The sequence below is a fragment of the Saimiri boliviensis genome, chromosome 15, assembly GCF_048565385.1.
Source record: "Saimiri boliviensis isolate mSaiBol1 chromosome 15, mSaiBol1.pri, whole genome shotgun sequence".
Lineage (NCBI taxonomy): Eukaryota > Metazoa > Chordata > Mammalia > Primates > Cebidae > Saimiri > Saimiri boliviensis.
In genome coordinates this window covers 92,165,584-92,187,732 of record NC_133463.1, presented here as the reverse complement: position 1 = coordinate 92,187,732, position 22,149 = coordinate 92,165,584, and the positions used below count along the sequence as shown (strand labels likewise).

Sequence of the window (22,149 nt, the reverse complement as noted above, 5' to 3'; positions counted from 1 at the left end):
CTTCAGCATGGAGAATGGCCTGGACGGGGCAGAGCAGCAGCCCAAGGGAGCAGGGGTTTGGGCTGAGGGTCAGGGTGACCTGACCCTCTGGCTGGGGCCTGGGGGTGTTGACAAGGCTCACTGCCAGGGACCAGGCAGGGCTGGGCAGCAGGTTGGGTTTGGTGGGGGCAGGAGTGTTTCTGGAGCTGAAGGAGACCCCTTGGCCCATGCCGAGACGTCACATGGTGACCGCTGCTGCCCCAGCGTTCTGCAGACTGGCCTTGAAGTCACTTGTGCTAAGCTGTTCTCGATTGCTATAAACACCTGATGGTGGGTGTCTTACGAAGAAAAGACGTTTAATTGGGTCATGGTTCTGCAGGCTGTGGAGGAAGCCTGGCGCTGGCATCTGCTCAGCTTCTGGGGAGGCCTCAGGAAGCTTCTGATCATGGCAAAGCAGGAGCAAGGGCCAGGGAAGGCACCGCACACCTAAAACAATGTGCTCTCACAACAGCTCACTCTCACTTGAGAGGATAGCACCGAGCCATGAGGGGCCTGCCTCTGACCCAAGCACCTCCCACTGGGCCCCACCGCCAACCCTGGGGATCACATCTCAACCTGAGGTTTGGGGACAAGCATCCAAACCATCATCACCAGTGGTGAGAAAACACAAGTGACCCGTAAGGGCCACTATACAGGGTCACCGGACGTGGCTGTGTCCTGATGACAGTGTTGGTGGCGTCTTCTGGAGATGGCCATGTCCTGACGACAGTGTGGACGGCATCTTCTGTCAGGCCCTGTCGGGAAGCCTTCTCTGACCTCTGTCCCATGCACCGCATGTTGTCCCTGGTGGCCTCACCAGGCTGGCCCTGTATTCTGCAGGATGACAGGCTAGAGACCCCTGGTGGCCTCACGTCAGTTGGGAACATGGGGGGCTAGAAGTTGGCTCCAGGGCCTTGTGGGCCCAGGCCCCAAGGCAGCAGTGACGTGTTGTTCCCCTCTCGTGGCTGGGGCTCCCACGTGTCTCGGCCTTTGTAGGTTCCTCACGCACCTCTGTGTCTCTCAGCCTGCAGCCCTTCTCCCTTCCTCTTCCCGAGGCTTCTGGAGGAGCTAGGGCCTGGCCTGAGCCCCCACCTTGCAGACGCCTGGGTTGCACTGGGGGATGCTGGTTCACACCAGAGGAAGAGCCGCAGGAGGCCTCCAGCTCGTCTTGGGTGTCTCTGCCACAGGCCATAGAGATGGACCTGGCTTCAGGGCCTGAGTGGATGGCAGCGTGTGCCAGCACCTGTGGGAGCTGCCCCTGCCCTGCGCACCAGCCCCTACCGGAACCTGGTTGCCCCTGGATGATGGGGTCACGGGAGTCCCTAGGGTCAGAGGGCCTAGTTGGGTAGGTGGCGGGCCCTCCTGTGTTTTGGTAAAGCTTCCTCATGGTCACAAAGTCAGTGTCCTCAAGAAGAAGAGTTGGAGCTCTGCCCCACCCTGTTAGTGTGGGAGGAGTTCACCCTCCCAGGAGGCTTCCTGCCGCCCTGCTCTGGGCGCTCCTGTCCCCGAGCCCCGCTGGCCCATGACTGCCTGCCCCAGGGTCGGCCCTGCCACAACAGGCTGCAGGGAGGAGCCGCTGCTGGCTGTAAACTGAGGCCGACTGTGCTGCTTGTGTCATTTATGGAGTATGGAATTAACATTGTCAAATATGGAAACTACTTAAAGTAAACTTCTTATTTTAGAACAGTTTTAGATTTACGTGGAAATGGCCCAGGCAGCACGGAGGCTCCATGTCCCCAGGGTCCTCTGGCCACTGACAGCTTCACCATCACACTGCCAGCGCCTTTACAGTTGATGAGCCCCTGCAGTGACTGTTATCAACTGAATCCAACTGTAGTCAGGGTCTTAGGTTTGCGCCTGATGTTCGTTTTCTGTCCCCGGGTCCCGCATGACATTGATCCTGGCGTCCCCATAGCTCCTCTGGACTCAGCCTCTCCTGGCATTTGGTGACCTGCATGGCCTGAAGGAGGGCTGGCCCAGTACTGCGTAGTGCACTCCTTGCTTGGACGTGCCTGACAGAGGCGACGTGCCACTCCCATCTCACAGTGTGGTGAGCACACACAAGTCCTGCCTGTGCTGGCCGTGGCCGCCCGGCCGAGAGTCCTGCCCACGGTGGCCGTGGCCGCCCGGCCGAGAGTCCTGCCCACGGTGGCCGTGGCCGCCCGGCCGAGAGTCCTGCCCACGGTGGCCGTGGCCGCCCGGCCGAGAGTCCTGCCCACAGTGGCCGTGGCCGCCCGGCCGAGGCTGCGGAGGCTTTGCTCTGTATATCCCCATGCTGCCTTCAGCTGCGAGTCTGACCCTCACTGGGTTTGACAGAGACAGGCGTGGGCCTCAGGCGGCCAGCCTGGGTCCCCAGCTCTGCCGGGTCGTGCCCTCCCCTTCGTCGGGCCCTGGGCAGAGGTTCTCCAGACGGCTCAGCGAGAACCCGCCTCCCGCACCCAGTCCAGTCGCTCCTCACTCCTGGCTCCCACAATCCCCGCAGCTCTGTCCCTGCCGCATACGGCTGCTCTTCCTGGCTGCTGAGGGAGGCCCAGGGCCGCCTCCCCCACAACGTGAGGCACATTGCTCTTTCTCTACGAACATGTTAGCTCACACACGTGTGTGCAGAGAAGTGTTTGAGGAGGCGCAGGCTCACGCCATGCCCACCAGGCAGGCAGCCTCTGGCATCACCATTGGGTTTCTGCGTCCATGAGTCTCGATGCACCCCACAGCCTGCAGGCCCCTGCCCAGTACGCTTGTGTGGCCTGCCTGCTCAGGACCCCGCGGGGCCGCCCTGCTCTGTCTTCTTGGGTCTGTGAGCCCTCTCTCTCGTTCCTGCCAGGTCTTAAGTTATAGGCTCAGGGCAGTGGCATCCAGCACACATGGCCAGCCCGTGTCCATGCCAGTGGTATCACCAGCTCCTTCTACCCCAGCTTCTCCGTGGGGCTGGGACCACCCGTGCTGGTTTTCCTTGGTGTCCCAAGCTCTGCATTTCCCTCATGGTGGTGGGTGCTCTCTTCTACCTGCAGAGACTGGCAGCTGATCTGTCTAAAATTGTTTCTTCTGGCCAAGTGCAGTGGCTCACGCCTGTAATCCCAGCACGTTGGGAGGCTGAGGCAGGCAGATCAAGAGTTCGAGACCAGCCTGGCCGACATGGTGAAACCCCATCTCTACTAAAAATGCAAAAATTAGCTGAGCATGGTGGCGGATGCCTATAATCCCAGCTACTTGGGAGGCTGAGGCAGGAAAATCGCTTCAAGCCAGGAGGCAGAGGTTGTAGTGAGCCAAGATTGCGCCAACTGCACTCCAGCCTGGACAACAGAGGGAGACTTCGTCTCAAAAAACAAAACAAAGTTTCTCTGTCCCTCACTCTTCCTCTCGTGGACCCGGCAGGCCTTTCCTGTCCCGCTCCCAGTCCTGCCTCTCCACGCATCGCCCCGTGCTGCCCGGCTTTGTCCTCTGCCCGTCCTGTGCTCATTCCCCCCGTCCTTCTGCATTCACTTGTTCTTAAACCTGTGTAACATGTTAATTTCAGGGATTTATTTTTACATTTTAGATTTTCCACTTAATTCTTTTTTTTTTTTTTTCTTATTTTCTTGTGTCACCTTAGAGGAAGATTTTTCACTTAATTCTTTATACATCCTGTTCGTTTTTCTTCATCTGAAGAAACTCATCGTGTCATGAACGTCAGTCACAGGCAGTTTGTATTCTACGCATGCTGGCTCTGAACCCGGGTCCCCTGAGGGTCTGCTGCTGTAGCCCCTTTCCTTCTCTCTTGGTTTTTGGTCAGTTCTTCCTTTCACTTGCCTGACTGTCATTTCTTATTTGATGCCTATATTAGCCCATTTTCATGCTGCCCAAGACTAGACAATTTATAAAGAAAAGAGGTTTAATTGACTTACAGTTCCACATGGCTGGGGGGTGCCCAGGAAACAGTCATGTGGAAGGGGATGCAAACAAGTCCTTCTTCACTTGGGGGCAGGAGAGAGAAGAATGAGAGCCCAGTGAAGGGGAAAGCCCCTTATAAAGCCACCAGATCTCATGAGAACTCACTATCACGAGAGCAGGATGGGGGAAGCCACCTCCATGATTCACTAATCTCTGCTTATTCCCTCCCATGACACATAGGGATTATGGGAACTACCAGATGAGATTTGGGTGGGGACATAGCCCATCCTGGTATATGACATGAGATTGCTGCTGTGTGCGGTGCCGAAGGCTGCTGTCCTGCGGAGCAGACCGACAGCAGCCCAGGCTGGCTGGTGGCAGAGGGAACCCATCCTTGGGACACGCCTGCTTCTGAGCTATCACCCAGGCCCTTTTCCCTGGGCAGGCTCTGAGCCCGGTGTCAGCATGGGCCCAGTGCCTGGAAGTGGGCATGGTACCAGAGTGTTCTGGCCACTGCCCCAGTTTGAAGCCCAGTGTCTGTGAATGAGCCACATTCAGAGGCTGTTACTGTGGGTTAGGGGAGCCTGGGACTGCCACGTGGGGCCTGGCCTCCTGGGGAGAGAACTGTCCCCAACACCGCAGCCACGGGAGGGATAAGACTAGAAGACACTTGGAGTGTCCCGGCGTACCCTGTGGGGCAGAGGAGAGTGGATCCCATCACCGGGGTGTGGCCCAGAGCTGGGAGTGATTCTGGACAGAGGGTTGAGCTGATTGTGTTTCCAGCAGCGTGAGAAACGTCATGGAAGGAAGTCCCATTGTGGCCACTGCTGGGTAATAATCAGCCCGAGACCAGGCCCGGTGGCTCATGCCTGTAATCTCAACACTTTGGGAAGTCAAGACAGGCAGATCTCTTGAGGTCAGGAGTTTGAGACCAGTTTACGCAACATGGTGAAACCTCATCCCTACTAAAAATACAAAAAAATTAGCCGGGGTGGCACATACCTATAATCCTAGCTACTTGGGGGGTTAAGGCAGGATAATTGCTTAAACCTGGGAGGTGGAGGTTATGGTGAGCTGAGATCACACCACTGCACTCCAGCCTGGGTGGCAGAGCAAAACTCTGTCTCAAAATAAAATAAAATAAAATCTTCCCTGAGGCACGGGAGTCAGGTAACAAAGCGTGGAGAGCCTGGGTGGGCCATGGGATGGGGGATGCAGGAATGCCCCATCGGCCCCTCAGGGAGAGCCGGGCTCCAGGGAGAAGGCAGGGCACCTACCCACCTCCTTTCAACACTGGCCATTTTTGTTTATTTTTACGATCCTAGGATTCTTTTTCCCATTTAAACTGTGGGCCCTGTAGGGCCCCATGAGGTTTGAGGTTTAAGGGCGTGGTGTGTGCATGGGACTACCACAACCAGTGCCATCCTCAGGAGGCCCAAGCTGCAGTGCGTGGCACCGCGGGCGGGAGGTCCTGACCCCCCCAAGCCTCGACCCTCCCTCCCTGGAGTGCTGACCTGTAGGAGTTCAAGGTACACCATATTGGTGTCCCTGTGTTTCTAACAATGGGAGACATTGACACTTTGTATCCTGGGCTGAGGTCAGGGTCTCCAGGGAGAGTTGCCCTGGAGCTAAGGGCAGGAGAGTGTACGAGGGGAAGCCGGGGCTGGGAGCCCCCGGCTGGCCCCTCCAGGTTCTCTGTGGTGTGGTGATTTGGAATGTCCATGGAGAGAAGGAAGGAAGATGGAGGTGATGCCGTCGGAAAGAGTGAGTCTGCCATTGCACCTGGGGCTGGGACCTGCAGAGGCTTCTGGGTAGTCCCAGCCCTTCCTGCTGCAGGGTTTCCCGTAATGGTCCTGTGGACGCAGAGAGGGACACAGGGGCAATTGAGAGAAGGCGTCCAAGCCCTCCAGAGACCTGGGTGAGTAGGAGACTCCTTGGCTCTGGGTGGAGACCAAAGTTCCACCGAGATGCCTGGTTCTCCTAAAATCATCCACAGGCTCAGTGCAGAGCCAACAAAGAGGCCAGTGGGGCCGTGAATGGAAGTTGACAAGCTGATTCTAAATTTCACTGGGAAGAACTGAGGGTTAAGAATGGCCTCCACACATGCCTGAGGGAGGGGAGGAGTGTTTGGCTTTGGAAGCAACTTTACAAAGCCTGGTAACTAAGACACTGCTCAGGCAGAGACAGAGATGGATAGATCAGCAAAGCCAATTGGGAGCTCAGACATGCTTATAGAAACTCAATTTTTTTCTTTTTGTTTGAGACAGAGTCTTGCTTTGTTGCCCAGGCTGGAGTGCAGTGGCATGATCTCAGCTTACTGTAACCTCCACCTTCCAGGTTCAAGTGATTCTTCTGCTTCTGCCTCCCAAGTAGCTGGGATTACAGGCACACACCACCATGCCTGGCTAATTTTTGTATTTTTAGTAGAGGCAGAGTTTCACCATGTTAACTGGGCTGGTCTCAAACGCCTGACCTCAGGTGATCCACCTGCCTCAGCCTCCCAAAGTGCTGGGATTGCAGGCATGAGCCACCACGCCCACACAGAAACTCAATTTAAATTTAAGACAGAGCTGCCAATGTCACTGAGGAAACAGTGCTATTCAGCAGGCTGCCAAGCCCTGTCTGTCCATATGGGAAAATGAAATTTTACACAGCAAACAAAAATCAGGGCAGGCAGATCAGTGACTTCCATGTGAAAAGCAACTTATAGGAGAATGTCCATGACCTCGAAGTAGGGAAGTTTTCTTTTAAAAGGTCAAAATAGAGACCGAGTATGGGGCTCATACCTGTAATCTGAGCACTTTTGGGAAGCCGAGGTAGGCAGATTACCTGAGATCAGGAGTTCGAGACCAGCCTGGCCAACGTGGTAAAACCCTCTCTACTAAAAATACAAAAAATTAGCCAGGCATGGTGGCAAGTGCCTGTAATCCCACTGAGGCAGGAAAATTGCTTGAACCTGGGAGGTGGAGGTTGCAGTGAGCCAAGATCATGCCACTGTACTGCAGCCTGGGTGACAAGAGTGAAACTGTCTCAAAACAATAAATGTCAAAAGAGGAGAAATTGGCCAGACAGGGTGGCTCATGCCTGTAATCCCAGCACTTTGGGAGGCTGAGGCGGGTGGATCACCTGAGGTCAGGAGCTCGAGACCAGCCTAGCCAACATGGTATAACCCCATCTCTACTAAAAATACAAAGAATCGGCTGAGCGTAGTGGTGGGCACCTGTAATCCCAGCTACCTGGGAGGCAGAGGCAGGAGAATCGCTTGAACCCAAGAGGCGGAGGTTGCAGTGAGCGGAGAGCGTGCCACTGCACTTCAGCCTGGGTGACAGAGCAAAACTGTCTCAAAAAAAAAGAATGCAGATACTTCATGGAAACATTTCCCACTAAATCTTTAAAACTTTAACATTTGACATTTGGAAAGATTCATTGCATGTCGTGCGCTGTTTTATAGGAAGATAATGTGTGTTTTAATTTTTTTTTTCCCCAATGACAGTAGTAATCTTGTGAACATTGTGGAACACTTGGAAAATACAGAAAAACAGAAACCACTGTAACCTATCATCTCACAACAGCAGTGCTAACGTGACAAATTCTTTATTGTGCGACTCTTATGATAGAATTCCAGCCAGCAAGGGTAGACAGTGTGCTGGCCAGCTCAGTGGAGTGTGAAAGAAAGAAGTGTCCACGATGCTGAAAGTCTTGGGAGAAAGTGCAGGAGAATCCCCACGGGATCCTCATAGCTACAGGGACAGCGCGGGGTGCTACAGTGGGGAACCCGGCCGGGCCGTGGGCAGACCCAGCTGTGCCGCCGTGTGCCCAGCAGGTGTCTCCTGAGCTGCCCCCCGGCCCCCCACCACAGTGTGTGCATCGATTCCTGCTGCGGTTTCAGGGTGGTGACATGCAGGGAATCGGGGTGAAGGCTGTTTTTTTTTTAACTTTTTTGAAAATAATGAAATTATAAAACAAAAAGTTAAAAATTTAAAAATAAAAGGAAGAGAACATGATCAGTGATATCAAGAGCGGCACAGCTTCCTCAGGACTGAAAGGTGCTGCCTAGATTCAGCCGTCAGGAACAACTGGGCCCTTTCTGTCCCTCACCTGGGGGAGCTGCAGGTAGCCGCCACTGGCCTGTGTCTGGGCCTGGTGTCCACTGGCCCTTCTGCCCTCCCTACTCACCTTCCCATCTGCTGAACCCCGGGGATCATTGCCTTTTCCCTGGAAACAAGACCCCTCACCCGCTGGTGATGGTGAGGACCAGGCCCATGGCAGGGTTAGGAGACAGCAGATGCACAGGCCCACAGCAAGGCCTCCTGGCGGTGTCCATGCCAGGAAGCGCTCTGCACCTCTAAGGGGCTTTTATTTCCATGTAGAAACATGGAAGCACCCTGAGAAACACCGTGGTGCTGGAGGCTGTGCCCCCGAGTTGGGGTCTGAGGGCCAGCTAGGGCTCTTGGCCTTGCTGCTTGGGGAGCCCTGGGAAGAACACACCTTGGGAGCCCAGCAGCATTTAGCTGGGCCTGAGGCCCCCCCAGACCCCCACCCAGTGTGGAGGTGCTGGTCCAGTTGCAGAGGAGGGGCTGCTGAGCAGGTGTGCAGGGGTGGCCCACAGGCCATGCCACAGTGCTGCGGGATGGAACAGTGGGCAGTGCAGTTGTGGCCTGGGTACCTATGAGGTCAGGAACCTGTCACCACAGACACTATGTACCCCTCTACTTAGGGCCCAGGATCCTCAGGGGGCTGCCCCACCCTGGGGCGAGACAGTATGTCCTCCCCCCTACCTGGGGCTCAGGACCCCCAGGGGGCTGCACTACCCAGGGGCCAGATAGTATGCCCCTCCCCCCACCGCCTGGGACCCACGATCCCCAGGGGGCTGCGCCACCCTGGGGCGCTGGCGGCTCCAGGGGCTCCCGGGGTGCAGGTGCTGTGGGCTTGGGTTTGATTTCCTCCGCGGCGGGATTTCTGGGTTTCGCAGCCGGGCGGGCGGCGTGGGCCTAGGCCTCCTTGGCTCCAGCCGCCCTGTCTGTCTCTCCCCAGGCTGGAGTGGGTGGAGATCATCGAGCCGCGCACCCGCGAGCGCATGTACGCCAACCTGGTCACCGGCGAGTGCGTGTGGGACCCGCCGGCCGGCGTCCGCATCAAGCGCACCAGCGAGAACCAGTGGTGGGAGCTGTTCGACCCCAACACCTCCCGCTTCTACTACTACAACGCCAGCACGCAGCGCACCGTGTGGCACCGGCCGCAGGGCTGCGACATCATCCCGCTGGCCAAGCTGCAGACGCTGAAGCAGAACACGGAGTCCCCGCGCGCCTCGGCCGAGAGCAGCCCCGGGCGCGGCAGCAGCGTCAGCCGCGAGGGCAGCACCAGCTCCTCCCTGGAGCCCGAGCCCGACGCCGAGAAGGCGCAGGAGCTGCAGAGGACCGGGCGGCCTGCGGCGTTCGGGGCCGTGAAGGAGGAGAGCGGCAGGTGAGGGCGGGGGAAGATGCTGTGGGCGGGGCCAGGTGAGTGGAGTGGGCGGGGCCGGGTGAGCGTGAGACAGGTGCGGGGGCAGGTGAGCGGTACTGGCGACGGTGGGGGGCGGGGCCGGGTGCGGGCGGTGGGTGGGTCCCAGTGTCCCCGAGTGGCTGGAACCTCACCTGCAGTCTTTGTCTGTGGCACCTACCACCGCCGTCCCGGCAGGACAGGTGAGCGCTTTCTTGTCTCCTTGGGCAGCAGAGTCTGTGCTCCACCTCAGTGGTCTCTGGGCCCTCCAACCCTCCTCGCTGGCCCAGCCTCTGGCAGCTGGTGGTTCCTAAGGGCAGTGTCTGAAAGGCTCACCCAGCTCTCCCTATTTATGGGAGATGTAGCTGTGGGGATTAGGGTGCGACATGAGAGGTGTGGGCCTGGGGGCTGCAGGTCGCTGTGGATACTGGACACAGCTGAGGGGTCTCAGCAGGCTTGGAGGTGGCCCTCTAGAGTCACAGTGGCTCTGAAGGAGCACAGCCTGGATTGGTGGGAGCCAAGGAGACCCCGCCCTCAGAAGTAGGAAGAGGTCAGGGTAAAGCGAAACGGTCTGGAGGTGAGTGGACCATAGGAAGCGAGTCCCAGAGAGGACAGTGGGGAAGAGCTGAGGCAGGTGGCAGGTGGGCAGGGGATGGGGGTGAGCGAGACAAGTGCCCCCTGGTGCCTCATGGCAGCTGCAGGGGATGCTCTGGGCTCTCATCGGGTCATAGATGGCAAAGGTAAGACTGGCCCAGGGACAAGAGGCAGGGCCTTCCCAGAGCCCAAGCTGTGGCCCAGGGCAGGGGCAGATGGAGGATCCTCTGGAGAGGACAGAGGAGAGGCTAGACCCCAGGGAGAGAAAGGCAGGGGATTGGTCTCCCCCAGCACCGGAGTTTAAGTGCTTGGCCAAGGTTCCCAGGGGAGCTAAGACCCAGGTGCTTTCTGCAGAGGTGGGAAGGAACCTGTCAGACTGCTGGTCTCATCTGAGGCTTCAGAAGAAGGATTGAGAGTGAACCGCAGAGCTCAGAGGACAGCAGGCTTCCATCCCACCCTGCGAAGGTGCAGGCCAGAGGGAGGCGGGCAGCAGGTTCACCGCATGGACCCAGCCCGCAGGCTGAAAGGGAGAGGGAGGCCAGGCATGGAGCCTGCTGCAGACTTGGCAGCGGGTGGGGCACGTCATGTGTGGAGGGGCCACTGGAGCACACGGGGAAGATGGCATTCAGAGCAGGTTGAGCAGTGGAGGCTTGGATGTGCCGTGGGTGAGCGGTGCAGAAGGCAGGCACAAAGAGGACAGCAGGGCCTGCATTTCACATCCCACCAGCAGATACGAGCATGTAAAGTTTCCCACCGCCCTGCCAGCACCACTCACTTCCCTTTTTTGATTTCTTTCAGCCGTTGTAGCGGCTGTGAAATGTCTCATTGTAGTTTTGGTTTGCATTTCCTTAATGACTAATGACTTCGAGCCTCCTTTCACTTTCTTGATGTTATCATTCAAGGAACAAAGATTTCTGTTGTTGCCGCGCGCGGTGGCTCAAACCTGTAATCCCAGCACTTTGGTAGGCCAAGGCGGGTGGATCACGAGGTCAAGAGATCGAAACCATCCTGGTCAACATGGTGAAACCCCGTCTCTACTAAAAATACAAAACATTAGCTGGGCATGGTGGCGCGTGCCTGTAATCCCAGCTACTCAGGAGGCTGAGGCAGGAGAATTGCCTGAGCCCAGGAAGCGGAGGTTGCGGTGAGCCGAGATCGCGCCATTGCACTCCAGCCTGGGTAGCAAGAGCGAAACTCCGTCTTAAAAAAAAAAAAAAAAAAAAAAAGGATTTCTGTTGTTTTTGTTAATTTGTTTGTTTCTGAGACACGGTCTCTCTTTGTCCCTGGGGCTGGAGTGCCCTGGGGCTGGTGTGATCTCTGCTCACTGCAGCCCTGACCTCCCTGTGATCTCTGTCCCTGGGGCTGGTGTGATCTCTGCTCACTGCAGCCCTGACCTCCCAGGCCCAAGTGACCCTTCTGCCTCAGCCCCCCACGTAACTGGGACTACAGGCACATGCCACCACGTTCGGCTAATTTTTGTAACTTTTTTTTTGTAAAGATGGGATTTCACAATGTAGCCCAGGCTGGTCTCCAACTCCTCAGCCCGGGCAGTCCGCCTACCTTTGCCTCCCAAAGCATTGGGATCACAAGGCACAAGCCAGCACGCATGGCCAAAATATGGTTTTAAATTTTGGCCAGGAAAGGTGGCTCATGCATGTAATCCCAGCACTTTTTGAGGCCAAGGAGGGCAGATCACTTGAGGCCAGGAGTTCGAGACCAGCCTGGCCAACATGGCAAAACCCTTTCTCTACTATAAGTACCAGAATTAGCCGGGTACATTCATGCCTGTAATCCCAGCTACTTGGATAGACGAGGCAGGAGAATCTTTTGAACCTAGAAGGTGAAGGCTGCAGTAAGCTGAGATCTCACCATTGTACTCCAGCCTGGGTGACAGAGTGAGACTCTGTCTCAAAAATAAAAAATTTTTTAAAAGTTGACCAGTCATAGATTTTGGTTTATTTCTAGCCTGTCAGTTGATCTGCATTGATCCTCAGGCCAGTACCACATGGTTTTGATCACTGTAGCTTTGTGATCGAAGTTTTGAAACTGGAAAGTGTGAGTCTTCCAGGTTTGTCTACTTTTTCAAGGTTGTTTTGGCTATTTAGAGCCCCTTGCCATTCCATATGAATTTGGGGATTGACCTTTTCATTTCTTTAAAACAAACAAACAAACAAAAAAAAAACCTTTGGAATTTTGCATCTGTGTGGGTGATCGTGTTGGATCTGTAAGGTTGTATCTCACCTAAGCAATATTAGTTTTCTTTTTTTTTTGTCTGAGACGGAGTTTCACTCTTGTTACCCAGGCTGGAGTGCAATGGCGCCATCTCGGCTCACCGCAACCTCCACCTCCTGGGTTCAGGCAATTCTCCTGCCTCAGCCTCCTGAGTAGCTGGGATTACAGGCACGCGCCACCATGCCCAGCTAATTTTTGTATTTTTAGTAGAGACGGGGTTTCACCATGTTGACCAGGATGGTCTCGATCTCTTGACCTCGTGATCCACCCACCTCGGCCTCCCAAAGTGCTGGGTTTACAGGCTTCAGCCACTGCGCCCGGCCGCAATATTAGTTTTCTAATCCATGAGCAGAGGATGTCTTTTCATTTGCTTGTGTCTGATTTTTCTTAGCAGTGTTTTGTATTTTGGACCATTCTTTCACCTCCTTGGTAAAGTTTATTCCTAGATATTTTATATTTTTAGATGCTATTGTGAGTGGAATTTCTTTTTTATGCCCTTCCAGATTCTCCATTCTGGTGTATGGAAACATAACTGATTGTGTGTTGATCTTATATTGTGCAACTTTGCTGAATTTCTCTATTAGCTGTAGTAACCTTCTTTTATATTCTCTGGGATTTTCTATATATAGGAAGGACTATGTCATCTGTGATTAGCAACAGTCTTACATCTTCCTTTCCAATTTGGATGCCTTTTTCTTCTTCTTAGCTGATTGCTCTGCGTAGAATTTCCAGTGAAGTGTTGAATGGCAGTGTTGAAAGAGGCATTCTTGTTCTGTTCCTGATCTCAGGGGGAAAGCTTCCAGGCTTTTTCTATTGATCAAGTTCCTTTATATTCTGTGTTCTCAGTGGTTTTATCATGTGGATTTTGTCAAATGCCTTTTCCACATCTGGTGAGATGATCACGTGGTCCCCCGCTTCAGTCCGTCTGTCAGTGTGGTGTATTACATTGCTGGGCCTCGTGTTGAACCATCCTTGAGGGTGTACTCCAGTTGTCACAGCAGCACCTGCAGGCATTCGAAAAACAGAGAACCTCCGTGTGGGCATTCATGTGATCCGTGAAACCCACGGGAACAACCTTAGGCTTCGGGTTAAACACTCACACCAGAGCAGGCCAGGAGTCCTTGGCCCTCCAGCAGAATTTCCCGAAGGAGATGATAATTTAGACTGTTACAGAAGTTAAGAACTAAAGGACATTCATGACGTGTACAGGTGGAGCTCCATGGAAAGGAGACTGCAGCATCTTGTTTATGGTTTCAAAGAAATAGTGAAAAATGAACCTATTGGTTTGCTGTAAATACTGACAGCAGTTAAATCCCGTCATCCCTCTGGAGAGCAACTTCTCCCAGCCAGAAATGGGCAGGGGCTCATCTTGTACAAGTCGAAGCTAGATTTTGAGAATCATGAATCATTTTAGAAACAAACGGACGAGCAGGCTTGGTGTTAACATTTTTAAAAATAACTCTCCCTCAAGAGCCCGTGCTGTGCTGCAGCACATAGAGTCTCCTGTTTCCTCTCACTGAATAGAACAGACAGCTTCGGAGCTGCACATAACTTCTCAGAGGATTTTTATCGGATGCAATAATTTTGAGTTTGTTATTAGTTTTGGCTCATCTCTGCAATTAGGTGAAGGAATTGGTTTCTTTTTAGGATTCTATTTTCAAAATGTGTCAGTCACTCACATTGGCAGGGCGTTTCTTCCCCAGAGAGGCCCTGGATCTGGCCTCAGCCCTGCCCTGTCACCCATGGATTAAGGCCCACTCTCTGGGGACTGGAATGTTCCCTTTTCAAAAATTTCTTGGGTATTCTGGGATGATGTGGGGCTGTTGGGGTCAGTATTAAGCTATGTTGGGATTTTGACTAGAATCATGTTGAATTGTGGATTAGTTTGGGTAGATGGATGTCTTCATAATACAGTCCTATGCCACATAACATTTCAGTCAACAGCACACCACATATATGAGGGTGCTCCCATAGGTTATAACGCAGCTGAAAAACTTAGATGACCCAGCGTGGTCACGTGCATATGAGGGCGGTCCCATAGGTCATAACGCAGCTGGAAACTTACATGACCCAGCGTGGTCATGTGCATATGTGAGGGCGGTCTCATAGATTATAATGCAGCTGGAAAGTTTACGGGACCCAGCGTGGTCATGTGCAACACTGTGCTCACGTGGCTCACGTGGTGCTCACGTGGCTGCAGTGACGCTGGCGTAGATCTGCTGTGCTGCCAGTTGTACGGAGGAGCAGCGCGTGTGGTTATGAACGGTGCGTAGTACTTGCTCATGATGATAAACGACTATGTCACTGCTTTATGTATTCACTATGCTATAGTTTTTATCATTTAGCATGTACTTAAGAAAAAAGTTAGCTGGGCGCGGTGGCTCACACCTGTAATCCCAGCACTTTGGGAGACCGAGGCAGGGGGATCACGAGGTCAAGAGATCGAGACTATCCCGGTCAACATGGTGAAACCCCGTCTCTACTAAAAATACAAAAAATTAGCTGGGCACGGTGGTGTGTGCCTGTAATCCCAGCTACTCAGGAGGCTGAGGCAGGAGAATCGCCTGAACCCAGGAGGCGGAGGGTGCGGTGAGCTGAGATCGCGCCATTGCACTCCAGCCTGGGTAACAAGAGCGAAACTCCGTCTCAAAAAAAAAAGAAAAGAAAAGAAAAAAGTTAGCTGGAAATAGCCTCAGGCAGGTCCTTCCGAAGGTGTCCAGACGGCACTATTACCTCAGGAGATGATGGCTCCACCCGTGTTACTGCCCCGAAGCCACAGTGTGGTGAGGGGAAGACAGTGGTTTTGATGATCCTGACATGTGTGGGCCTAGGCTAGTGTGTGTGTTTGTGTATTACTTTGTAACAAAAAGTAAATTTAAGAAATTTTAAATAAAAAAGCTTATAGAATAAGAATGTAAAGAAAGTATTTTTATGTAGTTGTACTTACAGTGTGTATGTTAAGCTAAGGGCATAGAAGACTCAAAGTTTAAAGAAACTAAAAAGGTTATAAAGTAAAAACGTTAGAATAAACTAAATTTATTACTGAAGAAAGACAAAGTTTTAAATGAATTGAGTGTAGCCTGAGTGTGCAGAGTTAGCCAGTCTGTAGCTATGTGCAGTGATGCCCGGGGCCCCCACCCTCACTAGCTGCTCACTCACTGCCGTGCACAGCAACTGCCAGGCCTGCAAACTCTGTTCATGTAAGTGTCCTGGACAGGCGTGCCGTTTTTTAATCTTTTACGCCATATTTGTACTGTACTCGTTCTATGTCTAGATATGTTTAGGCACACAAATACTCACCATTGTGTTACAGTTGCACAGAGCATTCAGCATAGTAATGCTGAGGTCTGGAGCCTCGGAGCAACAGGGTACACCATATAGCCTGGGTGTGGCGTGGGCCTTATGGCCTGCGTTTGTATAACTGTGCTCCATGATGTTCGCACAGTGACAGAATTGCCTAATGATGCATTTCTCAGAACATACCTGTGTTGTTAAGTGATGCATGACTGTGCAGAGCCTCCTCCATGTGTGAAGATGGTGTGAACTGGTGCAGTCATGGCTCACTGCAGCCTCTAACTCCCAGACTCAAGCAATACTCCTACCTCAGCCTCCCAAGTAGCTGGGACTACAGGTGTGCACAACCACACACAGCTAATTATTTTTTGTAGATACAGGCTATTGCCATGTTGCCCAGTCTGGTCTGGAACTCCTGGCCTCAAGTGATCCTCCCGCCTTGGCCTCCCAAAATGCTGGCATTACAGTGTGAGGCACTGCAACTAGCCCAGGCCACTTGTAAATATTTTCAAATTTTAATTACAATTTCTTCTTCTTCTTCTTCTTCTTCTTTTGAGTCAGATTCTTGCTCCATCACCCAGGCTGGAGTACAGTGGTGTGATCTCAGGTCACTGCAACCTCCATCTCCTGGGTTCAAGCAATTCTTGTGCCTCAGCCTCCTGAGTAGCTGGGATTACAGGTGGGTGCCACCATAGCCAGCTAATTTTTGTATTTTTAGTACAGACGGGGTTTCGCCATGTTGGCCAGGCTGGTCTCAAAGTCCTGGTCTCCAGTGATCTGCTTGCTTCGGCCTCCCAAAGTGCTGGGATTATAGGCATGAGCCATTACGCCCAGCCTAATTATGATTTTATTCTTTGACTCATTTGTAATCTAGGAATGTCTTCATTTCTAAAACTGCGGTTTATTTTTCATTCGTATTCTTGATTGTCAATGTAAGGAAAACGTGATTTTCTTATTTTTTTGAGGCTTACTTTGTGAGCTAACTCACAAATTTTTGTAAATGATTTTGACTCCTTCAAAAGAATAATTTCCATTTTCTTTTTGTTGTGCCCAGAGTTCTGCATATGTTAATTAAATCAAATCTGTTCATTATGTAAATCAAGTTTCATCCTATTTTTTTTTTCTACCTGCTTTCTCCATTCTGAGAGTTAAAGTCTTCTCCTGGAATAGATGAATTTGTTCGTTTTTGATTCTCCTTTAAAATCTGTCAGTTTCCTTTTTTTTTTTTTTTTTTTTTTTTGGAGACAGAGTCTCACTCTGTGACCCAGACTGGAGTGCAGCAGCACAATCTCGGCTCACTGCAACCTCTGCTTGCCGGGTTCAGACGATTCTCCTGCTTTAGCCTCCTGAGTAGCTGGTATTACAGGTGCATGCCACCACACTCAGCTAGTTTTTTGTATTTTTAGTAGAGACAGTGTTTCACCGTGTTAGCCAGAATGGTCTCCATCTCCCGACCTCATGATCTGCCTGCCTCGGCCTCCCAAAGTCTTGGGATTTCAGGCGTGAGCCACCCTGCTGGGCCCTCCACTTAGGTATTGAAGCTATGGGTTGGTTGCTCCTAAGTTTATAATCATTTTCCTACCACTTTTCCTGTTGTCATTGTCTCTTAGCCTCTTTACCCCCCACAGTGTTCTTGCCTTGTGTCAACTTTCAGAGTTTGTGGTGCCATTGTTTCTCTTTGATTAGAATTTGCCTCCTTTATTTGTCTGGTCTGTTTCTTGTAAATGATGTATAGCTGTTTGGTTTATTTTTTTAATCTAGTCCAAACACCCGTCTTTTGTTAGGCAGGATTGTTCCAGTTATTGACAAGATTACCGGTAACAACAAGAGGCTTCAGTTCGTCATGCCATGTTCTGCTCAGCGTATCAGCTTTTCTTTTCTTTTTTTTTTTTTTTTTTTTTTTTTTTTTTGAGACGGAGTTTCGCTCTTGTTACCCAGGCTGGAGTGCAATGGCGCGATCTCGGCTCACCGCAACCTCCGCCTCCTGGGTTCAAGTGATTCTCCTGCCTCAGCCTCCTGAGTAGCTGGGATTACAGGCACACGCCACCACGCCCGGCTAATTTTGTATTTTTAGTAGAGACGGGGTTTCTCCATGTTGGTCAGGCCAGTCTCGAACTCCTGACCTCAGGTAATCTGCCCACCCTGGGCTCCCAGAGTGCTGGGATTACAGGCATGAGCCACTGCGCCCAGCTAAGCTTTTCTTTTTTGAGACAGAGTTTCACTCTTGTCATCCAGACTAGAGTACAATGATGCGATCTCGGCTCACTGTAACCTCCGCCTTCTGGGTTCAAGCAATTCTCCTGCCTCAGCCTCCCAGGTAGCTGGGATTACAGGCACGCCACCATACCCAGCTAACTTGTATTTTTAGTAGAGACAGGGTTTTGCCATGTTGGCCAGGCCGGTCTCGAACTCGTGTCTTCAAGTGATCTGCCCGCCTCAGCCTCCCAAATTGCTGGGATTACAGACATGAACCACTGTGCCCAGCCTCGGCTTATAAGCTTTTCTGTTGCTCTCTCTGTCTTTGTTTTCCCTACACCACTATGTGTGTTTCTGCTAACACTTGGATGGATGTCTTCCTGCCCTTGCTCTGATGTTTTTATGTATCCGCTTAATGGAAGGAAAACTGAGAGGCCATAAATCGCACATGTTTAAAGCATACATTTTGATAAGTCTTGATGCGTGTATACACCCATGACCATCACCACAAATAAGCTAGTGCACTTTCCACTGGTGCCAAAAATCTCCTTGTCCCCCTGTTCCCCTCCCACCTATCTCTGCATGACCCCCCACTTTCCTACTGAACCATTCATCTACCTCCCTTAGGATAGATTAATTCGTGTTTGTAAAATTTCCCTAAAAGGACTCAAGCAGTATGCACTCTTTTTTTTTTTGGTCTGCCATCTTTTACTCCATGTAATTGTTTTGACATGTTGTTACACATATCAGTAGTTATTTCTTTTTCACTGCTGGGTAGTATACCATTGTATGGATGCACTACCTTTTGATGGGCATTTGGGTTGTTTTGCAGATTTGGGCTATTACAAATGAAACTGCTATGAACATTCACGTACAAGTCTTTGTTTGGACATACATTTTTATTTCTCTCAGAGAAATACGCAGAAGTATTTTGAAGCTCTGTAGTTAGGTACGTAAACATTTAGGATGAACTCTTGATGAACCTTTGTTTCTAGAAAACTTTGCTCCGAAATGGACTTACATTAATATTGGCACTCCAGGTTTCTTTTGATTCACGTTAGCATGACATCTCTTTTGTCAGCCTTTTACTTTCTACCTATTATTTTGTCTTTGTTATTGTTTTTCTTATAGGCATCATATTATTAGGTAACCCTTTTTTATTCAATCTGACCATCTCTGCCTGTTTATTGGGGGATCTAGATAGACCATTAACACAGTGTGATTGTTTGCATGGTTAGGCTTAAATCTGTCATCTTGGCTGTTGCACTTTTTGTCTCATTTGTTTTCATTCCCTTTTTCCTCCTTTTTTTTCTTCCGCATTAATCAAGCATTTTAAAATCCAACTTCATCTCCTTTTGTTGGATTCTTAGTTATGGCTCTTGGCTATTTTTTAGCCATTGTTTTTGGGTTTATATTAACTTAGTCAACTTTCAAATGATATTGTACCACTTCATAAATGTTGTAAGAACCTAACAACATTAGGTTCCATTTCTCAAATTTTGTTCTGCTGCTGTCAAATACATTATTTTGCTGTATGTAATCAGTGTCTCAATACATTGTTATTATCTTTGCTTTACTTAAATAGTTATCATTTAAAGAGATTTTAATACTAAGAAACATTTCTACATCAGCCCACACAGTTCCTGTTTCCTACTCTTGATTGCTTCTGTGGATCCAGATTTGTGTCCATCTGGTGGCATTTCTTTCTGCTTGAAAGACTTCACGTAACATTGATTGAAGTGCAAGTTTGCTGGTAATGACTTTCAGCTTTTGTATTTTTGAAAAAGTCTTCCATCTTCTTCTTTTTTTTGAGACGGAGTCTCACTCTTGCCCAGGCTAGAGTGCACTGGTGCCATCTCAGCTTACTGCAACCTCCACCTGCCAGGTTCATGTGATTCTCCTGCTTCAGCCTCCCAAGTAGCTGCAATTACAGGCCTGCACCACCACACTCGGCCAATTTTTGTATTTTTTTTTGGTAAAGATGGGATTTTGCAATGTTGGCCAGGCTGATCTCGAACTCCTGACCTCAGGTGACCTGCCCACCTTGGCTTCCCAAAGTGCTGGGATTACAGACGTAAACCATTGTGCCCGGCCTCATCTTCATTTTTGAAAGCTGCTTTTGCTGGGTCCAGGTTAAGGCTTATTCCTTTGCCACTCCGTTGTCTTCTGGCTCGCACTATTTCTAACAGGAAACCGGCTGTCATTCTCATCTTTGTATTACTTTACATAACGTGTCTTTTAACTCTAGCTCCTCTCTTTCTCTTTTTTTTTTTTTTTTTTTTTTTTTTTTTGAGATGGAGTCTCACTCTGTCACCCAGACTGGAGTGCAGTGGCGTGATCTTGGCTCACTGCAACCTTTGCCTTCTGGTTTCCAGCAATTCTCCTGCCTCAGTCTCCCAAGTAGCTGATGTTACAGGTGTGCACCACCATGTTGGCCAGGCTGGCCTCAAACTCCTGACCTCAAGTGATCTCCTCAACTTGGCTTCCCAAAGTGCTGGGATTATAGGCATGAGCCACCACACCCCCAGCCAATTTCATTTTACTTTTTTTGAGACAGGGTCAGGCTCTGTCACCCAGGCTGGAGTGGAAAAGCATGATCTCTGTTCACTGCACCCTTTGCCTCCCAGGCTCAAACCATCCTCTCACTTCAGCATCTGGGACTACAGGTGTGTACCACCACAACCAGCTAATTTTTGTATTTTTGGTAGAGATGGAGTTTTACCATGTTGCCCAGGGTGGTCTTGAACTCTGAGACTCAAGCGATCCACCCACCTCAGCCACCAAAGTGCTGCGTTTATGGAAGTGAGCCATTACACCTGGCTCTAGCTCCTTTATTTTCTCCATTTTGCTCATTTTAAGCAATTTGCTTAAGATAGGCTTTGGGGTTCATGTAGCTTCTTGGACCTATCAGTTTATAGTCTTCATCTTGTTGGAGAAATTTTCATTTTTTCTTCCCCCCCAAAAAAATTTTTTAGACAGGCTCTTGCTCTGTAGCCCAGGCTGAAGTGCAATGGCACAATCACAGATGATGATAGCTTCAACCTCCTGGGCTCAAGGAATCCTCCCATCTCTGCTTTCCAAGTAGATGGGACCACGAGTATGCGGACCTCCATGCCCAGCCAATTTTTTTTTTTTTTTTTTTTTTTTTTTAAGAGCTCTCACTGTGTTGCCCAGGCTGGTCTCAGACTCCTGGCCTCAAGTAAGTGATCCTCGCATCTTCAGCTTCTCAAAGCGCTAGGATTATAGGCCTGAGCCTCCATGCCCAGCCCCACTGTATTTTTTATTTCAGATGTTGTAATGCTTATCACTAGAACTTTGATTGGGTTCTTTCTTTTTGTATATTTTATGTCTGTACTTAACATGTTCAGTCTTTTCTCTAGCCTTTTGAACCTGTGGAATACGACTTTCTCTGCTATTTTTATTTGTGTCAGTTTGGGGTTAGGTTCAATTGATGGAGTTTTCTTGTTACAGGTCCCTTTTTTTCTCCTTCTTCAAGTTATTGGTAGAGCTGCAGTGCATTTTGAGCAAGAACTTAAATCTTGTGAGCAAAAGTTGTGTGATATGTGAGGGGAAGCTGTCCCAGCAGAGGCAGCACCAGGTGCACGTCCCAGGAAGGAAGAGCATCTGGTGTGCTCAGGGAGCAACGGGGCCAGTGCCGCTGCTCAGAGAACCCAAAAGGAGTTGGCCTTCCTGACTGTCAGAACCAACTGCAGATGTTCACCTGCTGTTATTGGTGATGACATTTTACATGCTTCATCTACAAAAATGTCTTTTTACACAGATCAGTACTGCCAAATACTGATATTAATCCATGAGCATGTGATTTGGAAGGCATTTATCAAATTCTGCTGGATCTGTATTTTCAGCTCAGAAAATAAATCTGCTGCAAATTTGTGTGGGAATGGAAATCTCACTTCTTGTTTTTAATTTTATACAGCATGGGAAGTAGATAAAGCAGCTTGACATTACTTATGATTCAGACATTAGTTGTCATCAAAATAACTTTACTGCAATATAAGTTTCGCATATAAGCACTATTTGCTTTGTAATGTTAGGTTGACTTCATTAAAAAATGTCAAGTCTGCAATAAAAATTAATTTCCAAAGTCATTAATTCTGCATTTATTTATTTATTATTATTATTTTAGAGACAGGATCTCACTCTGTTGCCCATGCTGGAATGCAGTGGTGCAATCATAGCTCACTGCAGCCTTGAACTCCTGGGCTCCAGTGAGCCTCCTCCAGAGCAGTAGGACTATACACATATGTATATCAGCCACTGTGCCTAGCTAATTTTTTTTTTTTTTTTTTTTTGAGGTAGGATCTCACTTGAACTCCTCACCTCAAGTGGTCCTCCTAACTCAGCCTCCTAAGGCATTGGGATTTTAGGCCTGAACCATGGTGCCCAGCCCTTTTCAATGTTCAAAAAATGTTAGTCTTCGTTCTGAGTTTTCTGAAACATGACAGTAAA

General features: G+C 50.4%; 1 protein-coding gene across 3 annotated transcripts in view; it reads left to right on the top strand.

Annotated features, from left to right (window-relative positions):
- Positions 1-22,149, top strand: part of ARHGAP39 (Rho GTPase activating protein 39) — a 143,608-nt gene that overhangs the window by 81,445 nt on the left and 40,014 nt on the right. For 2 of the 3 annotated variants that reach the window (XM_039464741.2, XM_039464740.2), the window contains exon 3: positions 8,920-9,348. In XM_039464741.2, coding sequence (XP_039320675.1) covers positions 8,920-9,348 — 429 coding nt within the window. Of the gene's footprint in view, positions 1-8,919; positions 9,349-12,403; positions 16,163-22,149 lie in introns of those variants that run through there. The other variant, XM_074387308.1, reaches the window with a different exon arrangement.